General features: G+C 34.4%; 1 protein-coding gene and 1 non-coding gene across 2 annotated transcripts in view; both read right to left on the bottom strand.

Moving 5' to 3' along the window:
* The window catches only part of HOOK1 (hook microtubule tethering protein 1), a 60458-nt gene that overhangs the window by 19902 nt on the left and 20791 nt on the right, over nucleotides 1-19765 (bottom strand). Inside the window, exons 6-9 of the mRNA XM_064589059.1 lie at nucleotides 14509-14576; nucleotides 13049-13111; nucleotides 11099-11182; nucleotides 5738-5904 (exon numbers count right to left, since the gene is read on the bottom strand). Of these exons, the coding sequence (XP_064445129.1) occupies nucleotides 5738-5904; nucleotides 11099-11182; nucleotides 13049-13111; nucleotides 14509-14576 (382 nt within the window). The remainder of the gene's footprint in view (nucleotides 1-5737; nucleotides 5905-11098; nucleotides 11183-13048; nucleotides 13112-14508; nucleotides 14577-19765) is intronic.
* Nucleotides 12220-12346, bottom strand: LOC123842470 (U6atac minor spliceosomal RNA). Its single transcript, XR_006790418.1, has one exon. It is a non-coding gene; the product is annotated as a U6atac minor spliceosomal RNA (small nuclear RNA).

Below are 19765 nucleotides of genomic sequence, written 5' to 3' on the forward strand. Positions count from 1 at the left end.
CTGCGCTTCGTTATCTCTAGCTCTAGTAAGAGTTTTAATTTCAAAAGATGAAGAGAAAATATATAAATATGTATTAAAATTACTCAAAAATACATACCACACGCAAAGTGGTAAAATATGAATTCTAAGTAGACTATAATAAATTAAGGATAAATACTTAAACTCTACAGCAACAACAAAAAGTAAAAAGACAACATAGTGAATAAAGTCAAATATTAAAAAAAATTTGATTTACCCAAAGGAATGCAGAAAAGAAAAACAAAAGGATATGACAAATGAAAAACAGCAAACTGACAGACTTAATACAACCATAACAAAAATTACATAAAAGGCAAAAAGACTAACACACCAATTAAAAAGGCAGAGACCATCAGACTAGATAACAAAACAAGGCTCAAATATATGCTAATAACAAGAGCTGGTTTAAATATAAAGGCACAGATAGATTAAAAGTAAAAAGATTCAAAAAAACACCATGCAAACAGTAAGCAAAAGAAATTGGGGTAGTTATGTTAACATCAAACAAAATAAATTTTAAGACAAAAGAGTATTATCAGAGAGAGAAATATTTCATAATTATAAAAGGGTCAATTCATTAGAAAGCCTTATCATAAACGTGTATAGAAACAGTTTAAAAATACATGAAGCAAAAACTGACAGAATCAAAGGCAGAAATCCACAAATCCACAATCACTGTTTAATACCAGTCTCCAATAAAGGACAGAAACAAAAATATCAGTAAAAATACAGAAGAGCTCTGAACAACACCATTAACCAACTTGATTTGACATGTGTAGAACATGTCAGTCAAAAATTACAGAATACACATCCTTTGCAAGTGCACAGGGAACACTCATCACAATGAAACAGGCCAAGCAATAAAATAAGTATTAATAAGTATCAAAAGACTGAAATCTCGTGAAGTATGCTCTCTAACCACAAGAGACTTAAATTAGAAATTAGCCACAATAAGAAGTCTAGCAAAGCCTTAAATACTTGGAAATTAAACAACACATTTCTGAATAACCCATAAGTCAAGGAAGAAATCACAAAGGAAATTAGAAAATATTTCAGATCAAATAACAACAGAAAGACAACCAGTCAAACTTTGGGGACCCAGCTAAACCAGTGCTTAGAGGAAAATTTACAATTTTAAAGGCTTATATTAGAAATGAAGAAAGACTTAAAATTAATCATCCAAGTTTCAACCTTAAGAGTCCAGGAAAAGAACAGCAAATTAAATCCAAAGTAAAAGGAAAGAAAGAACAGAGATCTAAAACCAATAATATGGAAAGCTAATAAAGTGTTTGAAAAGATTAATAAAATTGATAAAAACCTAGTAAGAGTGATCAAGAAAAATGAGAAAAAACACAAATTAACCAATATGAGGAATGAAAAAGTGAATATCAGTATAGCTCCTACAGTCATTAAAAGGATAATAAAAGAATATTATGAACAACTGTATGCCAATAAATTCAACAACTTAAATGAAATAAACATACACCTTGAAAAGTACAACTTATCAAACTGACAGAGATTAAACAGAAAACCTGTGAAGCCTTTGACCATTAACAAAATTGTATTTGTCATTAAAAGCCCTTCACAAAGAAAACCATAGGTCCAGACTGTTTTACTGATAAATTCTATCAAACATTTAAGGAAGAAATAATATCATTCTTACATAAACTCTTTCAGAAAAGAGAGGAGGAGAGAATACTTCCCAATTATTCTATGAGACTAGCAGAACTCTGACAACAAAACCTGAAAAAGACATTACAAGAGAAAAAAGTTATAGGCCAATATCTATATGAAGACAATCAAAAAATTCTTTCAACATATTAGCAAACTGAATCCAGTCATATATATGCAGAATAATAAGGATGACCAAAGTCTAACCCTGAAATATAAGATTGCTCAATATTTAAAAAATTAAACAATCATAATAAAAGAATGAAAAAGAAAAAAACCACACTGTCCTTTCAAGATGTAGAAAAATCATTTGTCAAAAATCAATACCAATTAATGATAAAAACTCTTAGCAAGCCAGAAATAAAGGGGAACTCCTGCAAAATTATAAAAAGCACATTAAAAAACTCTACAGCAAGCATCATACTTGATGGTACACTTAACTGAATGTTTTCCCCCTAAGACCTGGAACAAAGTAAGATGTCTGTTCTTGCTCAATGCAAGAAAAATAGAGGGCAGAAATAATAAAAGGAAAATGTAAAGCTCTATTAATAGATTAGATGATTGTAGATGCCTTAGATTTTCTACATAAACAAATTACTAGAGTCAATAAGTGAATTAAGAAACTTTACAAGACATAAGTTTCAAAATACGAGATCAGTTTCAATATATAAAGATCAACTGTAAATATTAGCAGCCACTTTTCAGAATAACTTTAATCGTATTTGTGATAGCATCTACTTGGGAATAAAGTTAATAAAACACATACAAGACTTCTCTGCCAGAAACAACACAACATTGCTGAGAGAAATTAAAGACTTAAATAAATGAAGATACCATATTAGCAGATAGAAATTCTCAATATAGTTAAGATATCAATTTTATACAACCTAAATCATGATCACAAAAGGTTTTTTAAACAGAAACTGACTAGCTGACTCTCAATTTTAAGTAATAATGCAGAAGACTTGGAACAGCCGAAGCAAATATTGAAAGAAAAGAACAAAGTTGGAATACTCACACTACCTGATTGTAAGCTTACTCTAGAGCTAAAATAATCAAGACTATACCATATAGGTATAAAGATAAAGTGATCAATGGAAAAGAATTAAGGAGTCCAGAAAATGACCCAAATTTTATGGTTATATCTTTTTCACAAAGGTACAAAGCAATTTAGAGTAAAACTAAAATCTTTTCAAATTACGATACTGTAACAAGTAGATATCCATATGGAAAATAAAAATAAAGCTTGACCATACACTATTTTTAAAAAAATCAATTCAAGATGGACCACAGACTTACATGTAAAAGATAACACTGTGAAGGTTCTAGAAGAGAACAGTAGAGAGTATCTTCATGGCATGGAAGTAGACAAAGATTTCTTGGGCAGTACACAAAAACACTAATATTAAAAATATTGATAAAGTAGACTTTTAGCATCTAAGTTAAGAACTTCTACTCATTGAAAGACACCATTTAAAAATGCAAAGGCAAGCTATAGAATGAGTGAAATATTACTATGCACATATCTGACAAAGGATTTGCATCCAAATTTTTAAAAATTCCTACAACTAATTGATAATGACAACCCAATGTAAAAACAGGCCAACAGTATGAAGAGACAATTCACAAAGTAAGATATATTTCCAATAAGCACATGAAAAGGGGCTTATCACATCGCTGGTTATCAGGAAAATGCCAATTAAAGCCATAAGGAGATACTACACTCTTCCTGAACTATTTAGTTAAAAAGATGGGTAAGAACTATGCTATGCAGGCAGAACAACTAGAGCAACGAGAGCAGACTCTGCTCATGGAAGTATAAAATGTTATGACCACTTTGGAAAATGGTTTGACAGTGTCTTTTAAATTAAACACAGAGCTACTGCATAACTCAGCAATACCACTCTATATATTTACCAATGAGAAATAAGAAAAAATATGTCTACAAAAAGTCTTGTATTACAATGTTCAGACTAGTTTTACTTACAAAATCTGAAAACCCAAATGCCCATCATCTAAAGGAAAATGGATAAATAAGTGCATAATGTGGAATAATTCCAAATATTTGAATACTACCCAGCCATAAAAAAATAACAAATTACAGATACATTCAAAACATAGATGAATCTCACAAACATGCTGAGCAAGGGAAGCCATTCACCAAGGAGTTCATACTGCATGATTCAATTTATGTGACATTCTAGATGAGAGAAAACTAATTTTTGGTAAAAAATAATCAGAAGAGAAATTAGCCTCTGGGAGGTAGACATTGACTGGGAAGGAAGCATAAAGAAACTTTCTTCAGTGATTGAAATGAATTGTATTTTTGATAAAAGTGAAATTACACAGATGTATGCATCTGTTAAAACATGTCAAATTGTACTTAGTATTATTCATCTCACAATATGTAAATGTTACCTTGCAAAAAGAACTGTAAACATACTGAAGTCTTATTAATAGTTTGCTTAATACAAAGGTAAGGTTAGCAATTCTTAAATTACTTTCTGTGTGTTTTGGGATTGAGTATATGAGTAAATATATTGAGGAAAATGGGAGCCAGGTTTCTCATCACTGGAGAAGGGGTTTACAATATGGAAATGGAGAAGATCAGAATGAACCCCAAAAACACAGAACTAAAATGAAAGATGTCAAAATGAATTCATTGTTCACAGTGAGAGACATAAAAACCAATGCAGACATGTGTATATATAAGCGTATGAACACAGGCAAGTGTGAATATGGGCAAGTATATTTCCTAGCTCTGTACACCAAAGGGGCCTAGAAGCAATGACAGAAAAACTCATCTGGAGCACTAGATCTTTGTTTCTAAATAACATTGTCACTAAAAGGAATTAGGGATCCTTGGAGAAACGGCTGATTGCAGAGTCGGGAAAAGACGAGATGAGACTAGAATATTTTGTTGTTCCAGAAAGTAAGAAAGTGCTCAAAGGATAGTAACAGGTTGAAAGGACACAGAGGCCAACTGAAAGGCTTCCCAGTGGTGGAATCTGGGACAATTTCACCATTAAATAAAAGATGATAGCTAATGATTTAATTAGACCATTGAATAAGAATCGATTACTAAATGCAATGCATGATCCTGGATTGGATGCTGAACCAGGAAAAAAAAAAAATAGACATAAAGGACAATGAGACAACTAATGGAATTTGAGTATGATCTGTGGATTAGATAATAATATTGTATCAATGACAAATTCCCTAATTTTAATCACTATACTGTGGTTTATAAGAGAGTGTTTTTGTTTTAGGAAATACATGCCAAAGTATATAGGGATAAAGGTGCTTGGCTCCTGCTTACTCTCAAGTGGTTCAGAAAAAAATATGCGAATCCGTAAGATTATGTATAGAGACTGCTAAAGCAAATGGAAAAAACTGCAAAACAACTGTGGAATCTGAGTAAAAGGTATAAAGGAGTTCCTTGCACTATTCTTTCAACTGTTTTTGTGTTTAAGTTTGATATTAAAACAAAAAAAAGGAACAAAAACCATAGAGTACAATTAGAGTGCCTACTCTCAAGGCCTTATAGTTCCAGGCTCAGCAGCAAGCACACAAGAGACAATGTTTATTAAAGGCAAGATGTATAACAGCTTTTTTTTTCTCAAAGAAGAAACATAAAAGTTAAAGTAGAAAGCATCTCTTTAGCTTAAAATTTCCATTTTTTCCATTTATTATCAAGTTCTCTCTCCTTTATAATAAACGCCCCATTCTCCCCAGGCCTCAGCAGTCACTCCCTTAAACTCCTATTGGACTTACACATGGCCTTCATTTGGCCCTTATCACAAGTTATTTTGAACTATTTTGATTTTATAGACATATCCCACTTGCCTAATTAGATTGCAAGTCCTGTGAAGGCCGGAACCACTTGTACCATTCGGTATTTTCAGAGCTTAATCAGTGTCCCAAGCATGCTATAAAGCTCCAGGATGCTACAGCATACCATAAAATGCTTACTAATTAGTTGTTGATAGGATTTTTTAGCTCTTAGTTTAACAGAACTCTATGGAAGGATTTTTACTAAAAATGCTACCTGAAGTTTTCTTCCTGTAATTGTTCTAGTTGTAACTGTGCATGAAAATACTTTTTTGCAACCATTGTATTTGGGTCATCAAAAGATCCATCCAACTGGTCAAGTTTTTCATTCATCATCTCATTCTCAGAAACTAATGAATTCTTTTCATCTTGAAGTGCAGTCACCTGAAAAACAAATATACAAACATAAGCATCAACAGCAAAAAAGCTTAGAGTCCAGAGTTCACATTATAATTGTGACTAAGCCATTAAATTAATTTGGTCAGTCAGACTAGATAATTTTTAAGGCTCCTTCCAAATCTTGAATTTTGGGTCTAGGAGGTTTGAGTCAAACGAAAGAAATCAAAATAATTTGATTATTTTTATTAATTTATTAATATATCTTATTAATTAATGTATTAATACAGAGAAAACAGTTAATTCATATAAGGAGAGTATCTTCAAAAATGTTATGCTTGGGGGCGCCTGGGTGGTTCAGTCATTAAGTGTCTGCCTTCGGCTCAGGTCATGATCCCAGGGTCTTGGGATAGAGCCCCGCATTGGGCTCCCTGCTCAGCCGGGAGCCTGCTTCTCCCTCTCCCACTCCCCCTGCTTGTGTTCCCTCTCTCGCTGTGTCTCTCTCTGTCAAATAAATAAATAAAATCTTCAAAAAAAAAAAAAATGTTATGCTTGTCCTAGTTTTGGGAAGAAAATGTTTCCAAGTCTCTAAAATTACATACCGATAAACTTCAAAAAATTAATTTGTTCCCCTTTTAGTTATAAATTTACTATTAGGATGCTGTTATCTAGTAAGCTAAAATACACACACATATATGCACAAAGTTATTTTAGGTTCATAGTAGAAAATTATCAGTTACATATCATGCCTTCAGGGACAAGCACATTATTTCGTTAATGAATCAATAACAAAAAGCTGAATTGAATCTATTTGCACATTAAGACTGTTTACATTTTAAAATGGATAAAAATATGTAATTTTAGAACCACATCAATATCAGTACCTGATTCCTTGTTATTTTACTTACATATATATGCAACGCCTTTTTCTTTCCCTTTTAAAAATATCTTTAAAAGTTTACAGCTAGGCTGTAACCTTTTATAAGACCAGAAGTTTATATATGATTTTATTAAGATTTGTTTGAAAAACATGAATCATTGACCTCTTATGGCTTTCAACATATTACTACATAGGTTTACGATTATTTTTTCAAAATATGTAATAAAATCAACCCAGTTATGTGAACGGGACTATATAGTGACATGGTGAACTAGTAATAGGAAATCAAAGTCAAGTGAGTGCCTTTAAATACAGTATAGGCAGGTTACAAACACTGTCCTCCAAATGAGCAACACAAAGGCTCGGAAAACTGTCCCCAGGCAGACTGCAGGAAAAAGAAATTTCTCTTCCTAAATTTAAGGCATGCATCCATCCTTGCCATGCAAGCCGTTTGGTGTCTATTACCTGTCATATGCAATCCTAAATGACTGAGATACACAAAAGAATGGAGTTTGAACCTTCAGTATCCTTATGGTAGAAATGTAAATAATTATGCAACAGAAAATGTTCCAGGTGCTTTGATGGAAGCATACCACAGGGTGGGGGTGGTACACAAAGAAAAGAATATCTCATTCTAGCTGGAGGGAAGAGACTGTCACAAAAAGATCAACTGAAGAGAAACAATACCCCCAGTCTTCCAAAATGGGTCAGAACCCTCTAAAGTAGGCAGGGGAGCAAGGGTAAATTTAATTTTCAACACCTGGTGTATAACCAACCTGGTTCCTATCCATGTTTTACACAGTGGCTTCAGAGCTACCTTTAACCATAGACTGAAGGAGGGGGTAGTAAACAGGCAAATTCCTTGTACCACACCCTCTCATCTATGCCTTAGAATGTCCATTAGTGGGTTCTAGACATCTCCTTTAGCAAGCTCCCATGGTGATATTTTCTTTAGGTTCATAATGTACCTGCCTTTATCCCTCTCTGGTTTTTTCTCTATTTCTTTGTTTTTCTCCCCTTTGTTGCCATCTCTCTCTCCCTCTATCTCTCCCTCTCTCTTTCCCTCTCCCCCTTTCTGAGTTAAGAGGCAGAAAAATTTTAAAAGCTAAAAAAAAAGACTCATTTTCTCGTATCACCCAGATTTAACTTAATTCTTGTATACCATTTGCATATCTAAAAACAATGAAATATAAAACTCTATAGCTGGAGTCCCCCTTTATCACATTAAAATCAGAAAACCACCGCCTCAGACAAAAACTTATCTCGTACAATGGTGGGCAGGAGTATGTTTTCTCTAACATACCGTGAGCAAGAATGACCGGCCACTGCTCCGGCAGTAAGTGAAGGATTGCTTCCTACTGTGGCCAGGTGGTAGGAAAGGCAGAGTAAAAGCCACTGGCAAATGTGTCGTAACTTGCCTGAAGGCCCCATAATAATCCCAACTGGAACAGAACTAGAAGACTACATCAGAGTTTCTCAAAACTTCACATCAAAATGTCACGTGGAGATTTTTCTTTTTTTTTTAAAGTACACATTATCAGGCCTGCCTCCTGATTTCCTGAATCAGAATTTCGCTTGCCCCAATATTTAAAACCATAATTTGCACAGAATCAACATAGTTCTTATTTAAAAGGATTCAAGCTTCACCTGATCTTTCACCACAAAATCTCCACTTTTGCATTCTTTATTTCGATTAAAACATGTTTGCTAGCTGAACTGTGTCAACAAGTAAGTTTCTCCAAGAAGGGCCCATGAGTCTGTATCTGAGCTCTCCATCTGGGTATAGGGCGGCTTCCCTGCCGAGGCAGTCTGGAGATACCACACTTCCATATTCTGGCATTCATGTTGTAGGGGAGCCTGATTTTGTCTTTGCGGGTGATCTGCCTTATCTATCTGAACGACTAAGTACTTGTTTTTCCTTTATTCTTGAAGTTCAATAGCTTACCTAGGATAAAGCCTGGTGTTAAAAATTATTCACTGATTTGTTTCTATAGATCTACAATTTTCTTTTAAACCTCACTTTGTTGTCCTACCACCTAGTCTATTTTACTGATGTGTTCCTATGAAATTGTTATACAACATGAAGCAAAGGCTATTTTCTAAGCTTGGCTAAAGTCTTTCACATGCTCTTTAACCTGCAATGTTTGCACAGATGTCATGCTTTTATTCTTTTCATCTAAATCATGCTTCACTGGCAGTTAAGATACCCTATATTTTCCAATGTAGCTGCAGACTTCCTGGACACCCTCTCCACTGTGCCAAAGACCCAGTATGTCTTCCCTTCTAAGTTATGGTTGGGACTGTTTTCCCTCCACACCATTCTACAGCCTTGTGAAGGGTTAGGGAAGGAGGGGGGTGAGGGGAGGCAATGGGCAGTGTTTTTGTAACACCTCGGTTATGCTCTCATGTCTGAGGTTTAAATACCTTTAATCAGGGTGTGAGAAGTGTATCCCATTCCCAGGGAGGAATTCCTTTGGGCATCAGACCATTCCCCCAATGCAGTGTGTAGCTCTACAGCCTTTTTTTTCTAACAGAAGGAGTGAGGCTGAGGGCACCTGAGTGGCTCAGTCGGTTAAGTGTCTGTCTTCGGTTCAGGTCATGATCCCGGGGTCCTGAGATCGAGCCCTGCATCGGACTCCCTGCTCAGCGGAGAGCCCGTTCCTCCCTCTCCCTTGCCTGCCGCTCTCCCTGCTTGTGCTCTCTCTCTCTCTCTCTGTGTCAAATAAATAAATAAAATCTTTAAGAAAAAAAAAAAAAAAGGAGTCAGGCAGGCCCCCTAGGCTCTTAGTCGCCCCTCCCCAGTCCAGTGAAAGAAGCAAAGGGTGACTTCCCTCCTAATTGGGTAGACTGCAGTAAAAAGCACCAAGATTTCTGTGGATCTCACCCCCCCCAACCCACCGCATGGGCTAGGGATAAGGGTCATGAGATCAAGCCCCACGTTCCTCCTCGAGGAGTCTGAGATTCTCTCCTGCTCCCTCTGCCCCTCCCCCTACTCATGCACGTGCACCTTTTACTCTCTCTCTCTCTAAAATAAATAAATAAAATCTTAAACATTAGCTTTGTTCAAGTACAGGACTGATTTTTTAAAGATGAGGTTAAAAGACTAGGATTCCAGTGCTTTCACTGCCTTAAGTAGCTGAGTCACCCTGACCCGAGTCACTTCTCTTTTCCTATCTGTAAGCCCTTAAGGGTTAGAAATATTACTCAGCCCTATCATTATAGGTATTTATCCCATCAAGCAAGGATAATACTACCACAACCCTTGTTCCTTGTCTTCATACTTTTCAGAGAGTAAATTATTTATGTAACTCATTATTTGAACAAAAACATGCAATTTACATATAGCACACTATGATGGTACATTTACTCTTTTGCATAATTTTTCAAGACTTACTGCGTAACTTTTGTATTTGCATTTTCATATAACAATAACAACACATGCAAACACACATAGCGTTTATGTGTGTCAGTTCCTGCTCTAAGTGCTTAACATATATTAACTCATTTAATCCTCATAATCACTCTGGAGATATATACTATTATCACATCATTTCTCAAAAGAGGAAACTGAACTATAAAGAAATTAATTTGCCTGAGAGGACACAACCAGCTAGTAACACGGCTTCGGTCTGAATACAGGTGGACTGGTTTAACGATCTACCTCACTAACCATTAACTACTGTCTCTCCTACCAAGTTATACTGTCTCTCATATGAACTCAAGAATTATATACACGTGTTCAGATACATGCATGTTAGCAAAACTCACTTGGTACTCGCATTTATGGGCGGTGCGGGGGGAGGTCAAGCACTTCTAAATACTTCCATAAATGACCTCACTTAAATATTTACACTCTATGCAGTAGATACTTTAATTTCTTCTTTTTTTTTTTTTTAAAGATTTTATTTATTTATTTGAGACAGAGAGAATGAGAGACAGAGAGCATGAGAGGGAGGAGGGTCAGAGGGAGAAGCAGACTCCCTGCCGAGCAGGGAGCCCGATGCGGGACTCGATCCCGGGACTCCAGGATCACGACCTGAGCCGAAGGCAGTCGCTTAACCAACTGAGCCACCCAGGCGCCCTTTAATTTCTTCTTTTTACGAAAGAAACTAAAGGCTCATCTAAATACTTGAAATTCTACAATTAAAATGATTTTCTCAAAGAAGTTAGCAATTTTCAACTCGAAGAGAAAAATAATTATGAAATTCATGCTTGAAAATCAAGCCTGTAACAAATACTTTAAATATGCCCTCCATGAAATGAAACCCAACCTCCAAAACACTTTACCAGTGAATTATTTGCAATAAAACCCTTTGTAAACTTAAAAGAGGACATATTTCTCAGACTGGTTCTTTTCCACACCTGCATATCTAGTTCTTGGCATCTTTGCCTCAGTTCTTCTTTTTCTGCTAGTGCTTCTTGAAGTTCTTCCAAGGCCCTTTTAAGCTGAAACACAAAATGTCCTGTTTCTTAGTAAGACATGTTTTGACACAAATTGAAAAATACATGTATATGCATATATACACAGATATTAAAAATGGTTATTAAAATTTATTAATAAGCTTACTCTCTTTGGGTCTTTGAAACTTTGAAACTTTCTAGGGTTACCAAGCCAATTACACAATATAGGAAAAGCACTAGCACAGCATCTCTGGCACATAGTGGACACTCAATAAATAACTGACTACTCAGGGTGAGTGGGAAGATTTTAAGGTAGTGACCTTATGCAAATGGATAGTTGTGTGAAATAGTTGTTTAGGTAATGGGAGAAGATGTTGATTAGTACAGAACAATGATGAAGGACCTAACTGTGGATGGAAATCATGCATTTATATGACCCCAATTCAAATAAACAGCTGTGCTTTTCTCTAACAGTGCTCAACTGCATGAATGTAGCAGTAAAGAAAGCACTCATTGTAGTTTTGATTTGCATTTCCCTTATGATCAGTGATGTTGAGCATCTTCTCATGTGTCTGCCGGCCATCTGTATGTCTTCTTTGGAAAAATGTCTATTCAGGTCTCCTGCCCACTTTTTAATTGGATTATTTGTTCTTTGAGTTAACTCTAGAGAACAAACTGATGGTTACCAGAAGGAAAATGGGTGGGGGGAAGGGTGAAGTAGGTGATGGGGATTAAGGAGAGCACTTGTCATGATGAGCACAAGGTGATGTATGGAAGTGCTGAATCACTATACTGTACACCTGAGACTAATATTACACAGTATGTTAACTAACTGGAATTTAAATAAAAACTTTAAAAAAATTTATCTATTAAAAAATAAGTCTCAATGTTGTTTCTCTGTGAATAGTATTCACACAGTCTCATTAATGTTTAAGGCGATGGTCCCACAGAAATAAAATTTTATGTAAATCTTTATGAAAAAAATTTTTTGGTTCAATGTGTATTTTTTAAAAATTGAAATATCATTAACATACAGTATCATATTAGTTTCAAGTGTACAATATAATGATTCAATAACAACAATAAAACAATGGTTAGATGCCATGAAGTAGGTGGCAATGCCTTAACTATGTTGTGTGCTGTCAGGCCCAAGGGCCTCTTCCATCCTTGTCAAAGTGCTTGCTAACCTCCTCTCCTTTCATAGAATACTCCTTATGAAATATTTAAACAACAGAGTATTAGAGGATGTTGTTTAATTTAATTACAAAAAATTTAGAAAAAACACAGTACGTTTAAATTCAAATAAAAATTTCATAGAAAACGTTTTAATTTGAAATATTTCGTGAGATGACTGGTGACACTCATGATAAACAGATGTTTAACAATATAACAGAAAAAGTACTGATTGCATTTGCCTGTCTTTGTACCCTTTCCCCTACAACCCAGGTCAGGTTACATGTCAGAGGAGAGTGCCTTTTTCCCCCCATGAAACAGTCATGTTATAGAATCAGGGAAAAGAGCCTGAGCACAGGGTCTTGGAGGTTTCTTTAACATGACAAAAATTATATTAACTTATTAGATAAATCAGAAATAAGCAGACTTTTTATATTGTCTACTATTAACAGTGTAACCATCTAGAATGAGCCACATATGTATTATAAGTTTCAGAAGAAAAGGTCAATGTCACTCAACTCTTTGAACATGAGCATAAAAATTTCTGGAGGCCAACACTACTTGCATTCACGAAGGAATGCATAATAATATTCAGCTGAGATATTACAGAATAAACAACCTAAATTTCATGGAAAAAATATTCTTGTGTATGTTCTCCAATGAAAGCCTTATGATACTAATTGGCCAAGGAACTGTATGACTGTTTTCAACATTTTCCCCAATTACTGAGATACTCACCTGTTGCTCTAATTCTCCAACAGCATCATTTGTAGGAGAGCTCAATATTTCTTTACTCATCAACTAGGAAATTAAAATAGTAAACTTAAGTACAATAAAGAAATGTTATGAAGTAAAAATAGGTTTACTTGAGAGTAAAATGCTTTATATTTAGTTTTCCTTTGCCATAATTTGATGATTCTTAGAATATTATTCAAATAAAAATTTTATTAGAGGCTTAAGCTAAATAACACAATATTCAACCATTACATCAGTGAGGACATCAGAAGTAAAGGGTACTTGAAATACATAGATATATTTAAATTACCTGTATACTGAATAATTACAATCCAAGTTCTAAAAGATGAACTACTAAATAAAACTGATAACTAGTATTAATAAAGATTCTTCCATAAAAATCGGAGGGGTAGACGAACCATGAGAGACGATGGACTCTGAAAAACAAACAGGGTTCTAGAGGGGAGGGGGGTGGGAGGATGGGTTAGCCTGGTGGTGGGTATTGAGGAGGGCACATTCTGCATGGAGCACTGGGTGTTATGCACAAACAATGAATCATGGAACACTTCATCTAAAACTAATGATGTAATGTATGGGGATTAACATAAGAATAAAAAAAAAAGATTCTTCCATAAAATAAATTAACACTTTTAAAATACAGCCTTTAAATGAGTGATATGGTAAAATTCCTAATTTGAGAAGTCATTTTAAAAGTAGGAGTTACAATTATATGAAAAAAAAAAAAGGATGCTATAAAAAGTAACTTTTTTGCATCTGAAAGGCAGATTTATTGTTGTGATGCTTTAAATTCAAGCCCACAATGCAAACTCAGAGCGCACAAACGAACTTCTTGTGAGAGGTCTCCCTCCAAATCATGCCCCTGCCAAATTCTGTTTGCCCTCACTAATCTCCGGGCCTCCTCTGCATTCCACATCATCTCAGCCCTTCAGGCTGATGTTAAGAATCAACATGTACCATATGAATTCTGAATTCTTCTAGTTGACTTTACACAACTAGAATGGCTTGAACCCAGGCTACCTGGCTCCCAAACCTATCACCATATTTGCTCACAGTACTAACATTCTGAAAATGAACATAAGATATATTTCCACACATGCTTTAAAATTTTGGGAAAGACTGTTCTAATTGGCAGGGAAAAAAGAAGAAATAAAAATTCTTATCTGGTGAGAGGTTGTTTATCCTGCTTAGGTGAAGTTATCTAAGGGAACCTGACAATATTATCTTTTTTAAAATACAGAAGTACTAAAATTGAGCTTGAAGTCCTTTTAAGATATTTTGGGTAAAGAAAAGAAGGGAAGACACACTAGCTTAAGGTAAGTAAACCTGCTGCAAAGGGCAAGTTTATACAAATAGAAAAATATACATCCATAAGATTTATGTGAAAATTTTTGTGTCATTTGGTTAAGGATTTTCATATATATGTGAATATAATAAAAACTTACTTCTTGAATAGCAGTCATGACCACATGTTGAACAGACTCTTCTAGTGTCATTATATTTTGAATATGTTCTGTGATTCAAAAAAAAAGATGGATCTGATAAAAATCTACTCTTTACCCATGGAACTTTAGCCATTCAATTAACAGCATAAAAGTTCATTTACCATACATACTTCTTTATGCAAGTATTTTTCCACAAGAAATATGTCCACTAAAACCAGATAAGCAGAATTGAAAATATTTATATTTTTAAATGTTTTCTTTTCCCTAAAGAAGAAAACCTCTAATTTCCTTATAAGGAAGAGAAAGAGAAGACATTATAATCTTAAAACAATTATTACAATTTCCTCCCTGTTGTTAGATATTCAGTATTATAGGATGAATCCATACATATTAAATGAATTCCTAAAATCTTCAGCCTAGAAAGTTACATTTTATCACCTACTTAGTTCATTTCAGGAAGGCTTTTAAAGAAGGGACTTACAAAGCCTCCTGTAAACGTGTGCTCAACATCCATCAAGTCTCATCTCAAGCAGATACTTATGCCTTACCACAAACACACAGGCAGTAAGTTGATTCTGTCCCAATAAGAAATGAGGAACCATAAGAAAAAGTGTTTCGTATTTTTGCATATTTCACTTTGCATATTTCATATATTTGCGTAATCCCCTTCAACTATATGTTCTCCAGCTAAAACAATATCCAAAAAATTCCAAATTTCAAAAAAAAAAACTTACTATTTTCAAATACTTTTATCGTTTTAATGATTCTTCTGGAAAACTTCTGAAAGTTCTCTCAATCTTTCTTTTATTTGTAAAGCCAAGAACTGGACAAAGACTCTGATAGATTCTGGTATGCACCAGAAGTAGAGAGTGGGTGGGAAAGGGGAAGAATTAAGCAGAGAAAGCACAAGCTATGTAATGGTTTCCTTTAACTGGATTTTCTGGATAATGGAGTGTTTTGAGTCTGCTGAAACCTTCAAAAAAACTATCTTTTTTCCCCACCAAGATAAACAGGGTACTACTGACCAAACAAGGTCATTCTTTCAAGACTGAGACTGTTGCTATACCTTGGAATCATCTTGAAATCAATTCTCCCTGCAAAGTATAAAGGTGTGTAAGCTGTTTTACATTTTTTATGTGTTTTGTTTTTAAGTTTTAATTAATTTACTCTGTTTTTCTTTCATTTATTTGCTCACTCCTACAAGTTGAGAGCCCACATACCTCCAAAAATAAATCCAATTAAGAAACACTGGTGTTTTTAATAATGACAATGAAACTATTTTATATTTACTACTTGCTAAATTTTTATTTATGTATTGGAAACTTAATTTCCTTTTAAAATTCTGAGGACAAAATTGCTAAGTAGTGCTTGGAACTAAATAATGAAAATAATACTAAAACTCATGGAAGGTAATAAATCATAACTTAGGGGAAAATTACAGCTTAAAATGTCAATTATAACTTGGAATAGAAAGAATTGATTAATTCACAAGAAAATAGATGAAATGAGATAAAAGAGAAGAATAGATATTAAATAGTACAAACAGAGTCAAAGGCAAAAGTTGGTTCTTTGAAAAAGACTACTAAAACTGACAAACATGGGAGAGGGAAGATGTGAGGGTTGCTGGAGGGGCCATCAAAGGATACAAAAAATAAAAAGATGTAAAATATGACATCATATACATAAAACGTGGAGAAGGAAGTCTATTTAGTGCTTTCAGAACTTGAGCAACCATCAACTTAATACAAATTGCTATACAGGATGTTATGTATCAACTCAGTGGCAACCAAAGATCAAAAGCCTATAATAGATACACAAGAAATAAACAGAAAAGAATCCAACCATAACCCTAAGGAAAGCCATCAAACCACAAGGGAAGAGAGCAAGAGAAGAAAGGAATGCAGAACTACAAAAACAACCAGAAAATAATTAACAAAATGGTAATAAGTACATACTTATCAATAATTACTTTAAATGCAAATGGACTAAATGCTCCAATCAAAAGACACAGGGTGAGGTAAGGGATAAAAAAACAAGACCCATCTATATGCTACACCTGTATGAACCTATAAGAGACTCACTTCAGACCTACAGACACAAATAGAGTAAAAGTGAAGCGATGGAAAAAATTATTCCATGAAAATAGGAGAAGAAAAAAAAAGCCAGAATAGCAATACTTGTATCAGACAAAACAGACTTTAAAACAAAGACTGTAGCAAGACACAAAGAAGGGCACTGCATAATAATAAAGGGGTCATTCCAACAAGAGGATGTAACAACTGTAAATATGCACTCAACACAGGAGTTACCTAAATACATAAAGAAAATATTAACAGCCATAAAGGGAGAAATTGATAGTAATACAGCAACAGTAGAGGACTTAACAACCCACTTACATCATTGGATAGAACATCCAGACAGAAAATCAACAAGGAAATAGTAGCTTTGAATGACACATTCGATCAGATGAACCTAACATATATACAGAATATTCCATTCAAAACAGCAGAGTACACATTCTTTTCAAGTGCACATGGAACATTCTACAGGACAGATCACATGTTAGGACACAAAACAAGCCTCAATAAATTTAAGATGATGGAAATCATATCAAGCATCTTTTCCAACTACAACAATATGAAACTAGAAATCAAATACAAAAAAAAAAAAAAAACTGGAAAAGAACACACATACAAAGAGGCTAAATAACATGCTACTATATTATCAGTGTGTTAACAAAGAAATCAGAGGAAATTAAAAAAAAAAATACATAGAGACATAACAGTAATGCAAACACAACGGTCCAAAATCTTTGGGATGCAGCAAAAGCAGTTCTAAGAGGGAATTTTACAGTGAACCAGGCCTACCTCAAGAAACGAGAAATCTCAAACAACGTAACCATATACCTAAAGAAACTAGGAAAGGAAGAATAAAACAAAGGCCAAAGTTAGTTGAAGAAAGGAAATAAGAAAGATTAGAGTGAAAATAAATGAGAAAGACTAAAAAACCATAGAAAAGATCAATGAAACCAAGAACTGATTATTTAAAAACATAAAACTGATAAGCCTTTAACTAGTTTCATCAAGAAAAACAGAGTCAACTCAAATAAATAAAATCAGAAATGAAGGAGGAGATATAGTAACTGGCAACCACAGAAATACAAAGGATTATAAGAGAGTATTTTGGGAAAAATTATATACCAACAAATTGGACAACCTGTAAGAAATGGATAAATTCCTAAAAACATACAATTTTTCAAAATGGAATCAGGAAGAAATAAAAAAATCTAAACAGACCTATTACAAGTAATGAAACTGAATCAGTAATAAAAAATAGCTTCCAATAAACAAACATCCAGGACCAGCTGGCTTCACAGGTAAATTCTACCAAACATTTATTATTATTTTATTTATTTTTTATTTTTTTAAAGATTTTATTTATTTATTTGAGAGAGGGAAAATGAGAGAGAGCACATGAGAGGGGGGAGGGTCAGAGGGAGAAGCAGACTCCCTGCCGAGCAGGGAGCCCGATGCGGGACTCGATCCCGGGACTCCAGGATCATCACCTGAGCCGAAGGCAGTCGCTTAACCAACTTAGCCACCCAGGCACCCTCTACCAAACATTTAAAGAATAGTTAATACCTAATCTTATCAAACTATTCCAAAAAAAACAGAAGCAGGAAAACTTCCAAATTCATTCTATGAGGCCAGCATGACTTGGATATCAAAACCAGACAGAGACACTACTAAAAAAAAAAATTGCAGGTCAATATCTCTGATGATCACAGATGCAAAAATCCTCAACAAAATATTAGCAAACCATATTCAATAACACATTAAAAGGATCATTCACCATGATCAAGTGAGATTTATTCCAGGGACGCCAAGGTGGTTCAATATTCACAAATCAATCAATGGGATACATCATATCAACAAGAGGAAGGATAAAAACCATGTGATCATCTCAATAGATGCAGAAAAGCATTTGACCAAGTACAATATTCATTCATGATAAAAACCCTCAACAAAGTAGATTTAGAGAGAATATATCTCAACATAATAAAGGACATATCTAAAAATCTCACAGGTAACATCATGCTTAATGGTAAAAAAAAATGAAAGTTTTTCCTCAAGATCAGTATCAAGATAAGGATTGCCATTTTCACTACTTTTATTCGATATAGTAGTGGAAGTCCTCACTGCAACAAGAGGACAAGAAAGGAAATAAAAGGCACCCAAAGTGGTAAGGAAGAAGTTAAACTGTTACTATTTGCAGATGACATGCTACTATATATAGAAAACACTAATGACTCCACCAAAAAACTATCAGAACTAATAAATGGATTCAGTAAAATTGCAGGATACAAAAATAATACACAGAAATCTGTTGTGTTTCTATACTAATAATGGAGTAGCAGGAACAGATAATAAGAAAACAATGCCACTTGCAACCACACCAAAATAAAATACCTAGGAATAAATTTAACCAAGGAAGTGAAAGACCTATACTCTGAAATCTTTAAGAAATTTGATGAAAGAAATTGAAGATGACACAAATAGAAAGATATACCACGCTCACAGACTGAAATAATTAATACTGTTAAAATGTCCATAATACCAAAAGTCATCTACAGATTCATTGCAATCCCTATCAAAATACCAACAGCATTTTTCACAGAAGTAGAACAAATAATCCTAAAACTCTACGGAACCAAAAGAAACCCTGAATATCCAAAGCAATCCGGAGAAAGAATAAGGCTGGAGGTATCAGAACCCCAGATTTCAAGATATAATACAATGATGTAGTAATCAAAACAGTCTGGTACTGGCTTAACAACAGACACATAGATCAATGCAACAGGATATAGAGCCTAGAAATAAACCCACACCTGCATGGTCAATTAATCTGTGACAGAGGAGGCAAGAACATACAATGGAGTAAAGACAGTTTCTTCAATAAATGGTGCTGAGAAAACTGGACAGCTACATGCAAAACAATGAAACTGGACCCCTTTCTTACACCATACACAAAAATAAACTCAAAATGGACTAAAGACCTAAAGGTGAGACCTAAAACCATAAAATTCCTAACAGAAAACATAGGCAGTAATCTCTTGGACATCAGCCTTAGCAACATATTTATGGATACGTCTCCTCAGCCAAGGGAAACATAAGCAAAAATAAACTACTGGGACTATACAGAAATAAAAGCATTTGCATAGCAAAGGAAACCATCAACAAAACAAAAGGCAACCTAT

This window comes from Mirounga angustirostris, unplaced genomic scaffold, assembly GCF_029215605.1.
Source record: "Mirounga angustirostris isolate CCGP_5_RB_7025 unplaced genomic scaffold, mMirAng1.0.hap1 SCAF_4, whole genome shotgun sequence".
Classification (NCBI taxonomy): domain Eukaryota; kingdom Metazoa; phylum Chordata; class Mammalia; order Carnivora; family Phocidae; genus Mirounga; species Mirounga angustirostris.